General features: G+C 37.4%; 1 protein-coding gene across 9 annotated transcripts in view; it reads left to right on the top strand.

The window, feature by feature from the left end:
- Positions 1–15: 15 nt before the first annotated feature.
- Positions 16–13,197, top strand: part of ACOX3 (acyl-CoA oxidase 3, pristanoyl) — a 34,262-nt gene continuing 21,080 nt past the window's right edge. For 2 of the 9 annotated variants that reach the window (XR_014584435.1, XM_083836275.1), the window contains exons 1-8: positions 33–218; positions 2,395–2,468; positions 3,272–3,455; positions 5,549–5,782; positions 6,952–7,023; positions 8,215–8,304; positions 8,933–9,076; positions 9,794–9,882. Coding sequence is in view for 4 of the 9 variants with exons in the window: in XM_083836275.1 (XP_083692401.1) it covers positions 3,288–3,455; positions 5,549–5,782; positions 6,952–7,023; positions 8,215–8,304; positions 8,933–9,076; positions 9,794–9,882 (797 nt within the window). In the remaining 5 variants the exon portion in view is untranslated. Of the gene's footprint in view, positions 219–2,394; positions 2,469–3,271; positions 3,456–5,548; positions 5,783–6,951; positions 7,024–8,214; positions 8,305–8,932; positions 9,077–9,793; positions 9,883–13,197 lie in introns of all 9 variants that reach the window. The other 7 variants (XR_014584436.1, XM_083836276.1, XR_014584437.1 and 4 more) reach the window with 5 other exon arrangements.

The raw sequence follows: 13,197 nt of genomic DNA, 5'->3' as shown, positions 1-13,197 counted from the left end.
GGACGGGGCGCGTCCTACTCCCGTCAGTTCCTGAGGCGGGGACGGCGACGGTAAATAGAGCGGCCGTTCATCGTCTTCTTGCCTGTAAGGGTTGCAAACCCGAATATTTGTGGTGCTGGGAGGCTGCCGAGCCGGGAGGGAAGCGGCTCCTAGCAGCCTGCAGTGTGGGGAGCGGGCGCCAACTGCTGCGAGTCCTCCCTGAAACAGCACGGTGTGAGGTACCTCTGGTCCCAGCAGCAAGGCTGAAAGTTTTTTAAAGTGTTTACGGCTTTTAAAGGTCAAAGTTGCGCTGACTGCCGTACCTCGGTGTAGAAACTCCTTACTGGGAAAGCTGCTTGGGGTTTTAGGGCTGTAACCCCGTAGGTGACCTGCTATCTGACCCCTCCAGCTCAAAGAAGCAAATGTCAGCACGCTTTTGTAGTAAAATGTGGTATCTCGTGTAGTCATTTTTTTGCTTTCCGACCAGAAACGAGCCCTCTGTGCTTAATTTAGGCAATTCAAAAAGAGGTTGTGCAACTGAAACCTCAAAGGGGGTTGTGAAGTCATGAACTTGAATTACCAGCAGGAGCACCTTCCACATTAAAAATAAATAAAAAATAAATTAACTCAGCACTTATATAAGCAGCAATTCTCAGAGAGTTAAAAATAATCTGTGTTGTTGTTTTGTGCCACATCCGTATGCAGATTTCAAACTGGCAGTGGAATACAGTTGTTCAAGGATGGAAATAGCACCTTGGGGCTGTCCTTTGACTGCCATTCTCCTGGTGTAAATAAATACCTGGTTTGATTTCTAGTTAATTTTGAAGTTGTTGCTTGGAACGAAACTAAATCAAAGCACTGTAGGAAAGCAGAGAGGGAAATGCTTTTTTGTTTGTTTGTTTTGCTATGCAAGAATGCTTTTCATGAATGCTTAGGTTTTGTTATTTGAACAGTCTCGTTGATTGACAATGTAAATAATGTTTACACACACACATATTTAAATATCTGCAGTATTTTGATGTCATTTTTTCTCTGTTCTGAGCTAGAAGCCTTGAACTTCAGCTTAATTTAATTGATTTAAATTGATTTAAATGCTTAATTTAATTGATTTAAATTGATTTAAATGCTTTACAGTTCACTTTTGTTTGCCAGTAGAAGGGTAATGTCTGTTGGTATGGCTTCAGGTTTAAATGCTTTTTCTCGGTGCCTGGGGTTTGGGTTTTATTTTTCTCTTTTTGTCCTTTCCAAACCAGTTGCTCAGTACTGCAAGGAACTGCTCCTTCCTGGAACTGTTAGCATATATAGTATACATAGCCAAGTGGATCTGTGAGAGCTAGCCCAGTTCTGGACAATATTAAATGAGTACGAACTGTGGTAGGCACCATATCATTCCATGCTGACCTGATCAGATACTTGCTTTGTACTTTTACAGTACTGTTATCTACGGTAATCTATCCACTCCACCTTTCCTGCTCCCCGTTTCCTAGTACCCCAGGTAACTGACTGGGCTTTTAGCTAATTAAGTCAAATGTCCGTTATGGCAATAATTTTGGAGTTCTTTCTGTTCACTTAATTAAACTGCTTGACATTAGCCAAATACTAGTGCATTTGATCTTACCACCAGTTTCAGTCCCCCAAATTTATTCTTATTTAATGAATTTAAGTACACCATCTTTTGCCAAATAAAGGAAGAATTCCAGCTGGAGAAAAGTCCTTGTTTCCTGAGAAAATAATGATGAATCTTCCTCTTGGAAGATTCCAATTTAACTTTTCAAATTTAACTTTTCAAATTTAAATTTTGTTACCTGTCTTAGTAAACAGGATTTATTCAACCAATTTTGGAAATGAAATTACTAAACTTCATTTTAAAATCAATCAATATATGTTAGCCTAGCACCTGAAAAATTCAGCTGTAACATTCCTACACTGATCTAAAAGTTCTTCCAGTTTATATAGTGGCATCTGACATACCTAGAAATCATATAGACTTTGAAAAATATAAGTTAGAAGAAAAAACTTTATTTCACAGACTATTCTCAATAAAAATCAATTAAGGAAAAAGATTAAGAGGAAAATAATAAATTTTCTGTTTCAAAAAATTAACATGCACTATTCAGTACTTCAGGCCTTAAGAAACATTTTGGCAGAATACAAGGAAGGGCAAAAGCAGTATTTTTTTGTATTAGAATATTACAAAACCATTTGGAAGCAGGTTTAGGAGGGTTTACGGTCTTTGTACGGTTTCTGTCTTTAGACAATGAAGAAAATTCTACCTGTTTTTTTAAAAGCATGAGAACTTAGTTTGTATTCCAAAATAGATCTTCTAGCTAAGTTTGAAACAGAAACACAATGTCAGTGGTTTTTTTTTTGTTTGTTTGTTTTGTTGTTGTTTTTTTTTGTTTTTGTTTTCTCCAGAACTTTGCAGATGTGTGAAAGTAGATGGTCATGAGTTAATTCTTTAACAAAGGACTACGCTAACTATTCTGGAGGTTTGGGAATTCTGCTTTCATAATGGCTTGCCTTATTTCAATCAGACAAAGGAGTTGCAAATGTGCAGAATTTACAGGAGTTTGTTTCTTGCAGTGGTGTACATGACTTTATTGCATGGTTACTCATTCATATATTCAACCAGTGGAAGATAAGGGCAGAGTTCCTACCATTTCCCTTAAGTCTTCTGACTTGTGTTGTTTATGTGTGAACAACAGCTTATTACTTCACTTACGCAATAATAAGCCTTAATGCATAACCAACATGACATTTACATAAGAATTGCTTGAATGTTAACTAGTAATGTGGAGATAGTATTGGTATCTGCTGTATTTGAACAGAATTTTGTTTTGTTCTTCACGTTTGGGTGCTTTTATATTTTTTTATTTTGCATTTCAGATAGAAGTGAAGTGGCTTAATCATTCACATTATGTTATTTAGAACATGCAATTTTATTCCCTAGATCTTTTATCTAATAACCTCTCTTAATATGCAATATTCACCAATACTGTCCCTGTTTAATATTTTGGTCATATTAAAATGTGCAGGTCATATTTTAATAACAAAGGCCTTGTAATTCATTTACATTTGATCAAAAAATTTGATTAAATTTGATTTTTCCTTAGCTTGTACCATGTCAGTTGAATTAGAAAAATGTACAGCCAGTCTTTTAGTTTGCTCTGCACTGCTGTATTCACACATTTGAACAGGCTAAGTTAACAACCCTTTTGATTTCTTTATATTATTAAAAGTTAGACATCTGCAGTGCCTCAGTTCATGATGTATATTTTCTTGTTTGGTGCAGAACAGTTTAGCTATCAATGGCATCCACAGTGAATCTGAAAGAAGCGGATGGCAACCAAAGTTCCTGGAATACTTTGCTACCAGATTTCCCCAAGGGGCCGCTCTGCAAATATCGAAAGAAAGCTTCCTTCAACTGGAAGGAGATGGCAGTGTTTCTGGATGGCGAGGATATCATCCAGCTTAAGGTAAATTTAGCAAGAACAGTAAGCATGTTTTAATTTTGTACATGTCTTTTCAGTAGAATCACATGTGATTCTCAAGCACCAAGTATTTGATGTACTAACGGAGCTCTGTACTTACGGAGCATGAAATTATTTTTGCATGAAATTATTGTTGCACGTGCAATTTTCAGAGCAGAACTGAATTTTTAAGTAACCTACTTTACTATCAACTAAGGCTTATTTCATTACTAATCATCAATACAGTGAAAAAAGACAAATGCTACATTACAGGGCTTCATTGTCCATTCCAAACTAAGAGCTATATTTTATCAGTTTCCTTTATGATAGGCATTAAATCGTGTATCCCATGGCTTTACAATTAGTTTAACCTCACATAAGTTTATGCCACATGGTATTTCTGCCATTCTTTGACCTGATGTAAGTTCATACTGTCTTCTGTGCTTGTATTAATGTTTGTGTGGCATGTGTTGGACACTTCAGCTTGCCTACTTGGCTGAAAGCTCGGCCTACCAAAAAAAAAAAAAAAAAAAAAGATTAATTGCAGCTCAAAAAGTGGTGTGGGAATGCATGATGTAGAAGATGTAGGAGGCGACAACTGCCTTTTTTGATGGTGGTGTAGATTTATGTGGACTTAAGCTAATATTGAAGGTGTACTGTAGGTATTAAAATCTTAGAAGGAAGATCAAAGAAATCAAAAATGTCCTGTTCTGTATCTAACTGATATACTTAAAAGCATATGCAAAAAAAAAAAAAAGTGCTCTGCATCTGAGAGTTTCAAAACTGAGCAAATCATACTGTTCATAGAGAGAAAATAACCCTAACTTTGAAAGAGGAGCATGGGAAATTGTCTGTTTTTGGTTTTGTTTTCCTTTGTACTGCAACATTCTCTTCAGAGAGGAGAAAAGGACTTTTTTTTTTTTTTTTAAGATTTTGCCTAAGGCACTTTATTATTTTTTTTCTAAACCACACGAAATATGTTTAAGAAGATGCGGATATCATCAAGACAGAGATTTGAGGTGAAAAAAATGCTGTAGCATAGCATTCTCGTTAGACCCCACCTGGAGTACTGCGTTCAGCTGTGAGGCCCCCAGCACAAGAAGGACATGGAGCTATTGGTTTGGGACCAGGGGAGGGCCATGAGGATGATCAGAGGGCTGAAGCACCTCTGCTGTGAAGAAAGGCTGAGGGAGCTGGGGTTGTTGAGCCTGGAGAAGAGAAGGCTCCGGGGAGACCTTAGAGCAGCCTTCTGGTACCTGAAGGGGCCTACAAGAAAGCTGGAGAACTTTCTTACATGCTCTTTAGAGCATGTAGTGGTAGCACAAGGAGTAATGTTTTTAAACTAAAAATGGATACAGATTAGGAAGACGTTTTTCGCTATGGGGGTGATGAGGCACAGGAACAGGCTGCCCAGAGAAGCTGTGGATGCCCCATCCCTGGAAATGCTCAAGGCCAGGCTGGAGCAACCTGGTCTGGTGGGAAGTGTCCCTTCCTAAGGCCGGGGGTTTGGAAGTAAATGATCTTTAAGGTCATTTCCAACCCAAACAGTTCTATGATTCTGCGGTTTTAACTAAGGGGAGAAAAAAAAAAAATCTTTTAAAAACTTTAAAAGATGTACACATCTAGATATTAAATGGAGTACACTTCTGCTTTCACATGGGAACAGAACAGTTGTGGTAGCCTAATGCCTTTACCGTTACAGCGTATTTTTAACTCTATGCTACCCCTGGAGTTTTGCCTTTGTTCTCAGATTGAGAGCCCTTGCTCTTTAGAGTCCTGCCATCAGCTTCATAGTGAAATAATGAAGTGGTTATAAAAAGCAAGTAACTTTTAACAAACCATTTTCTTACATTCAGAATGAATCAGTCCCACACTTGCTACTTCATGACAAAGGAGCTTTTGTAAAATTCAGCTGCATGAACTGTATATATAATGACAGATAATTTTGATATATTTTTAATTCTGTGGGATTTTGCCTTTATAAACTTGAATCTATCAAACTATTGTAGTTTGAGGCCTAGTATTATCCTAGAAGAACATTAACTTGTTTTGTTAATGCTTTTGTGTTAACATTCTCATGTCATTTTTCCCCCCTCAAGAACAGAATCTTCTCTGCTCTAGAAAATGATCCTGTCTTCGCACATCATCCTGGAGAAGATTTGAGCCGTGAGAAGTATCAGGAGCTGACGTTCCTGCGCTGTAAAAGACTCTTTGAGTATGACTTTCTTACTCAGCAAGAGATCATAGAGAACCCATTAAAGATATTTAATATGGTTATCTGCATAGGAATGTATGATTGGTCTCCGTGTCTCCAGTATTTCTTACATTGCGGTGTAAGTACAGTTCAAAAATATATTTGAATTTAAGTATCTCATAATACCATAATTCTGTTGTTTTCTGCTATTGTATTAAAGCAATATTTTTTCCCAGTCCATTGTTTTCAAAAATCAAATTCAGTTTAACTGTTTGGAAGAATCACAGAACTGTGGGATAACATTGGTAGATCTTTGTCATTTAGCCCCATCTCTGTTGGAATCCTACCTGGAGAGTAAAGGTGAAGCAGTATGGGCACAGCTACAGAAAGGTATTTTGATGCCTACAGTTCCATCTTTTGTGTCCTACACAGCCAAAAGAACTTCTACAGCTCCATATACAAGTATCAGAAACTTCCTTGCCTCGTGCCCTGGTGTGTTGATTCAGGGCAGAATCCAGAAGGAATGGAAATCAGTGTAGAGGTTATTACCGACATCAGTGGCTGGGCTTCTGTTCATCAGTTCCCCCTTGGATGAGTCTTTCAGAACGAATACTTAAGAAAGAATACTTAACATAGGTAACTTCCCACTACCTGATCTAGTGGGAGGTGTCCCTGCCCATGGCAGGGGGATTGGAACTAGATGATCTTTAAGGTCCCTTCCACCCGAGCCGTTCTATGGTAGGTGGTCAAATAATATTTGCTGAATTAATAAATTATTACTCATTGCAGGGAAGGTCTGGAGTTTTGTTATGTGAACATCCCTTTAGAAAAACTGAAGGTAGATTTAAAAACAGTAATCTTATCTGGGTCTGAAGCAGCTACCTTCAGTTCCCAAACCATTTGCTGTGAAACAAGCTAGAATATTCTGAAAATTTTGCTTTATTCAAGGAGATATCCACATGTAAAAGTGCAAAGTGAGCTCATTAAGCATTTATGAGAGTTTGCAGGGAAGGCTTGAACAGGTTCAAACTGTGAAAAGTTGATCCTGTCTTGAAAATATTGCAGCAATGGGCCATTTAGTCTTTGGTCTCACTACTCAGTGTTTTCTCTTAGAGAGTGTTCAATCCTCTGCAAAGGGTCCATGACAAGATCAATTCTTGACTTACCTCCTCAAGGTATAGTCTAAGTAGTAGTTTACTGTGTAACCTACCTTTCCATGGTCTCTTTAATGGATGTCACTATTGCATATATATTAGTGTTTTCTATCATGGGATTACTGATTTCATTCATTATTCTTTGTTTTTACAGGTATTTGCAGGTACAATTTTGAGTGCTTCAATGAGGTTTGCAGACTTACTGAAAAAAGTTTTTAACATGGAGGTAAATTTTTCTGAATAGCTTGTGAGAACTGGGCATTGTCAGAACCATGGCATTACCTGTACCTCTCTGTTATTTCTGATCTACTTAGGTACCTAGGTACTTCTAAATAGCAAAGTAAAAGAAGACCAAGGAGCACATTCAAGCACTGAGCCTTGACTGTTCTCACTGCTAGTTGTCATGCCAGTTCCTGAGTCTGTATTAGACTGTCCAAGTTAACATGCAGTCAAAGTTTGCAAACTTCTCCCAAAAAGGCAATATTGCTGACACTACACTAATTTTAATTTTGTCCAGTGTCTTTTAACAGTATGGTAGCAAATTTTGAACTCTCAGACACTTCCACATCTACATCATAAACTGTGCAGCACAAGCCCTTGGCATGATGCTGTAAATATTCCATAGAAAATGCTATAAACCAGAAAATAATAATCTCTTAATGCCACAGAAACACCACAGAGATTCCAAAGGAGACCCAGGACCAAGTGCTCTGTACAGTAAGTGCAGCCTACCTGATACGGAAAGAGCCAATCCTGAACAGTTTCTCCTGCTCAGCATTCACTCATTGCCTCACCCTCATTGATTGTGCAAGATACATACTCCTGAGTGCACTCAAACTGAGCATCGTGCTTCTTTTGTATCTCTATCATTTTTTATCTTGTTTCTTTGTCAACCATTCACCTTCTTGCTTATCGAATCTTCTGAAATTTTTTTATGTCTCAGCAATAGACACAGCAATATACTGCTACATTTTTTGTTTTCACTTGTTTTTCAAAGGTTTGGTACCTAAGAGTACATACTACAGGCCAAACCAGTCTAGGGTAAAAGGGTGCAATATGCACATTTCGGTGTGACCTCAAACAGCTGGTGTTCCCAAATACTGATGGAGAATCAAGTGTATGCATATATTCATATGATTCACCCATTTTCATCATAAAAGAGTTCTCTCAGCCCAGACAGCTGAAAACTGTCAGTCAGTGGATGTAACAATCTGTACCTGTCTGAATAAATCAGCCATCGGGAAAGGAAAAAAATCTTATACCCTACTGCAGGTAGATTTCGTAGCCTTAGGATTATATCTGATTGGTTTCCTTGCAATTGCAAGTTACTATCCAAGAGCTGAAATTGCAATCATCTTATGGTTTTAATTACTCTAATAAACTAGTCTTGAATTGTGCCTTTTATCTCTTTATTTAGATTTTTGGATGTTTTGCTCTGACTGAACTTAGCCATGGAACTAATACCAAAGGGATACGGACCACTGCCACATTTGATCGTAGCACTCAGGTTAGTCCTTAATGCACAGGAATAATACTTAACACTGTTAATCTAAGGTTAGACTTCTTCACATCTTTTACATTCTTTTTTTCTTCTTACATCCAGAAAACACAGTACTTGTAATCAAAAATCTGAATGTTGAAGCTATGTCTGCATTTTGGGATATGTGTATTCTAGAGAATAGATCCTACTCGTGGTCCCTTAGTTGTCCAAACTGGAAAATGTGCTTTCACACTGTTAGCCAGCCTTCCTCTCCATAGAAAAATGCACAAGAAGGAGGTGGTCCCTGCACAGGTTTCAGCCCACAGTGGACTCAGCTCACCTTAACCCAAGATCTAGGAAATGCTTCAAAGTCCATCACTTTGCTTTGCCTTTTTAACTGCTTTAATGAGCAATTTAAAGGCTGAAATTTAGGCCTTACAGTCAAGTCATGAACTTTTTCTCCTTAAAGTTTTCCTAGCCACATGAATTCTCTCCAAAGTTGAACACTGTAAGAGAGATCTCAGCTGTTGGAGCGCAGTACAGAATGAAATATTGGCAGTTAATGGATATTTTCAAAACATTATCTTGTCCGTGAAAAAGAATTAAATAGCTTTTATCATTTTAATCATTTTGCTCCTTTTTTTGCTGGCTACAGGAATTTGTCATCAATACACCTGACTTTGAAGCTGCAAAGTTCTGGGTTGGTAATATGGGGAAACATGCCACCCATGCAGTTGTGTATGCCCAACTCTATACTCCTGATGGACAATGCCAAGGATTACATTCATTTATTGTACAGGTAGGATAGGAATATTGCTAATCTTTTGTCTTTCTGTGTGGGTGAGGGGTGTTAAAGATTTTCTGTTAATACTGTTTCTTATGTCTGACCAGTACTTTAATTAATGCCTTCAGCATTTATAGCAATTGTAAAAAGTGTTTTTTATCTTTAAATGTTCACTGTATTTTTGTGGTGGTTGTACAGACAATTTTATGTCAGTTTTCTGCAGCTGGAAAATGCAGAAGAGTTAAGAAGCCTAAAGATTATCACACAACCTATATAATTAGAAATAACCTATGCTGTATGAAGTCCTGGAAGTCTTGGATGAGACTTATGGTGAAAAGTAGTACATAATAAAACAGACTGTTTGCAGACTGAACAGAATTTACTACAAAATCAGGGAATATCTCAAAGCTGATTGTTACACTGAAGTTAGGTTGATTCCTGCTGTCTGTGTGCACCCAAAGGAGGTTTCAGTGCTAGTTTGATCTGTGTTAAGGCTTATTTAACAAAGTACTGTTATTAGCTTAAGTAATTTTCATTATGGGACCTATGTCCTGAATGAAAGGATATGTAAGTATGAGTTATATCCATGATTATGTGCTTGGAAAATCAGAGGGCTTTCTTTAGTACTAATGACAGAATACAGGTTGGGAATGTTTTCACTGTTTGAAGAGTCCAACCAAGAATTCTAATTGTCCCACAATTGAACTAATGTTTCCTTCCTCTTCTGTGCAGATTCGAGATACAAAAACTCTCCTACCTATGCCAGGTGTCATGGTAGGTGACATAGGAAAGAAACTTGGGCAGAATGGTCTGGATAATGGGTAAGTCCATCCATTTGAATGAAGAAACATTCTACATTATATCATGTGTAGTGGTGCAAATATCCTGTGTCAATTCTCTGTACTTCTGAGGTAGTGAAAGACCTGAGGTTTCTAGTGGCTTTAATTTGTTGTTACTTAAAAAATAAAATAATAAATAAATAAATAAAAGAGCAATTTTTATAAAAAAAAATATTTTTATAGCTCTGTTTAAAGACAATAAATCTGAAATAGTAAAGGGTGTGTTAGTGGGTGTCACTTCTTTATGCCTCCAATTTACTTCTTTCTGTTGATTCAGTTTGTTTATTGTTCAATTGTTGTCCTACATAGTGTGCCATTGCAGTAAGCAAAATGTAGATCTCATAAGGTATCCTTCTTTGTAATGTAATGGTTTTGACTGGCTTTCCAGCAGGACGTAGTTGTTCTGTAGTTTTTGTCTTTACCAGCTTCTTCCTAATATCCCAAATAACCAGTAGTGTCAATAATGGCACTGACTGTGTATGTACATAATTCTCATTGATGCTCTGTTGCGTAAAGACATGGATGAAAGAAAAAAATAGCATACAGCAAATGAAGTTTTATAGAGGACAGATGTGAGAAGAGGCATGGAAAAGAGCTTTGGGAGTTTTTGTTGGAATTTTATTTGCCTGCATCTGCATTACAAACTTGTAGCCACCAGATGGCACAGCAACATGGGCTTGAGTATTCCAAATGTAATTCAGCTTCATATTTCAGTAGAAATAGTCAAATTCTGCTGCTCATTCTTAATGAGCAACATTGTTTTAAGCACAACATGAGGAAGGAAAAGAACGAAATGAAAATTTGGCATATAATCTGTATATATGTTCCTCTAAAAAGAATTAGATCCCATTATGCTTTTATTAAAAGCGTTAGTCTCTACCTCATACTTTGCCAGTTTTTCGTATGTACGTGTGAAGTCTGGTTCAACTACCATGGGCATTTAAGTAAATCAGATATATTTTCGTGGAGTTACGCTTAGGATAAATGGTCAGAGTGAAGACCATTAAAAAAAATCACTTTAAATTATTTTAAATTATTTTCCTTTGTTTTTGTCATTCACAAAATTTAGTGTAATAAATACATACGTGATTAAAGATAGAACTACATTTTTTCTTAAGGTAAATTTAGACTCTTTTTTTATGTTTTGTTACCAAAAAATAAATCGGGCTGCCACTAGGGGATGCAAGTGCTTCAGTCTTCATTTTTATAATACAAAAATGTCCACCTGTTGCTAGTACTCTAGCACTCTGTGAAATACGCTGTTCACTGTGGTCCCAAAATTGAAATATCAGGGAAAAAAAACAAGCACAAAAAAAAAAAAAAAAAGGTATTTAGGATCCAGGGTCTTTGCTTTTCGGTAACATGCATGGGAGGTGCAGGAGAGGAACATAAGGAGGAACATAAGGCAAGAGCTTTGGTAATTGTTGATGGGCGTTTCTGTCATGTCCGCCCCCCCCCCCCCCCCCAATATGTTTTTGTCTACCATGGTTAACATTACCAAACTTTCCCATTATGCAGTGCACATCAGTAAATGATTGCCACCAAATCAGTGGTGAAACAATTTCATGTTCATTTGTAACTAGCTGTAAACTGCTGCTTTCCCAATTCAGAAAAAGAAAACATACTTAGCTGAATCTGTGTAGGAAAGAGTTTGAAAATTAGTTTTAATTATGTTTCTTAAATAGTGCTGAACATGCCTGTCTTTATAAAACGTGCTTGGAGTTCGTTCAGCTGTATACGTTGATAGCGTGTATACGGTCTGTTGAGCAGACAAAACGTATGATAAGGGAAGTACTAGTGAAATGAAGCTATCAACAACACAGCAAACCACTGCCAAAGAGAAAGCTGTTTATTTCAACTGAATTGTTATAGGGGAAAAAAGGGCCTTCTGGGTGAAGAGGAATTGTTAGTGGTATCTAATTTAATGATGGACTTCAGAAAACTGAAGGGTTTTTACTAGCAGTTTTAACAACCTTTCATATACAATTGAATGCATGTGATCTCTCTGCACATACAACCTGCTGCGACATTCAGTGTGTTCCCTAACAACAAGGCTAGATTCAGTGTTCTGGATAACAAAAAACAAACACAACACCCAAGAGGAAATGGGTAAAGGGGATTTGCTGGGCAGAAAAGTAGTAAGTGATGTAAAAGAAGCCCTCCTGGAAAAAGACTGCGGGTTCTGAAAGCCCTCCCTGCAATTCCTTGCATACTAGAGATGTCACACATCATATAGATTCAAGTCCTTTGTATTATGTCATTTAAATGTTTGGCTAATTTATTTATCAGTTAATTTATTGTGTGTTTGTTAGTATTTCAGTTTCAGTGACAGTAATTCATTAATATTCTGCTACTGCTAGTTTAAGTGTAGACTAAATGAAAGCCTAGTCCTTCAAAGGATTTTTGTTTCCCAGAATTTATGCCCTTAAATCTTACTTAGATTTCCCAATATTTGCAGTTATTTCACTTGGAAGGCTGGAGCTGAAGTACACTGTTGGAGCCTAAGTAGTCTCTTGGAGCTTCATTTTACAATCCAAAGCAGTAGTTGCTGAAGATAAGTTGCACGCTGTGCTCCTTTGGTTGTTTGTTTCTACTCTCACAGAGCCTTTTTCATTGTGCTGGGACGAACATTTGTGCTGTGCAGTGGACTCAACTAGGGAACAGGAACTGTCTGAAAACTAATCTCACCAAAAAAAAAGTCTGTTTTCAAGTAGATCATTTGTCAGGTCTGGTTCACTGCAAGGCCACAGTAGAGGCTGTTCCAGTACAGGGAAAGTGACAGTATAGGGGTGTAAATAAGAAAGCAAGCATAGAGATCAGTTGTGCTTCTCTAGAAATAACAAGCTTGTGCTTGTTTGAGGTTTTTATTGTCTTTGAGCCACTGACCAGAGCCACAAACAAGAGAACAGATGAAGCAGCTATAAAATACAAATAATTGTTAAAATACCTGTACATGAACTTAAGTTACCTGAATATTCTACTGTTAGTCCTTGTGAGGAATATTTTTTAAGACATGTCTTGTATATTGCAATTTAAGTCAAAACAGTGATTTTCCAGTGGCTTCACTGATATTTCCCTATTTCACCCTCTCCACTTAGTTTCTATGGTCAAGGTGAGACGTATGGATACATTCAGTGCTGCACACATCACTAAGATGTGGTCACATTGCTAAAGAGAAATGCCTTATCCCCTTCTCATTTTTGTCACTTGCAAGTACCTCAAAACTGCATAGCCACAGCCAGTGCATTGCGATGCCTGTCACAATGACAGGCACTGATGGTACTAATGGGGAAAGGT

The sequence above is a fragment of the Anser anser genome (genome assembly GCF_964211835.1).
Source record: "Anser anser genome assembly, chromosome: 4".
Taxonomy (NCBI): domain Eukaryota; kingdom Metazoa; phylum Chordata; class Aves; order Anseriformes; family Anatidae; genus Anser; species Anser anser.
Note: the sequence above shows the minus strand (reverse complement) of the source record. Positions and strands in the feature narration are given on the sequence as shown.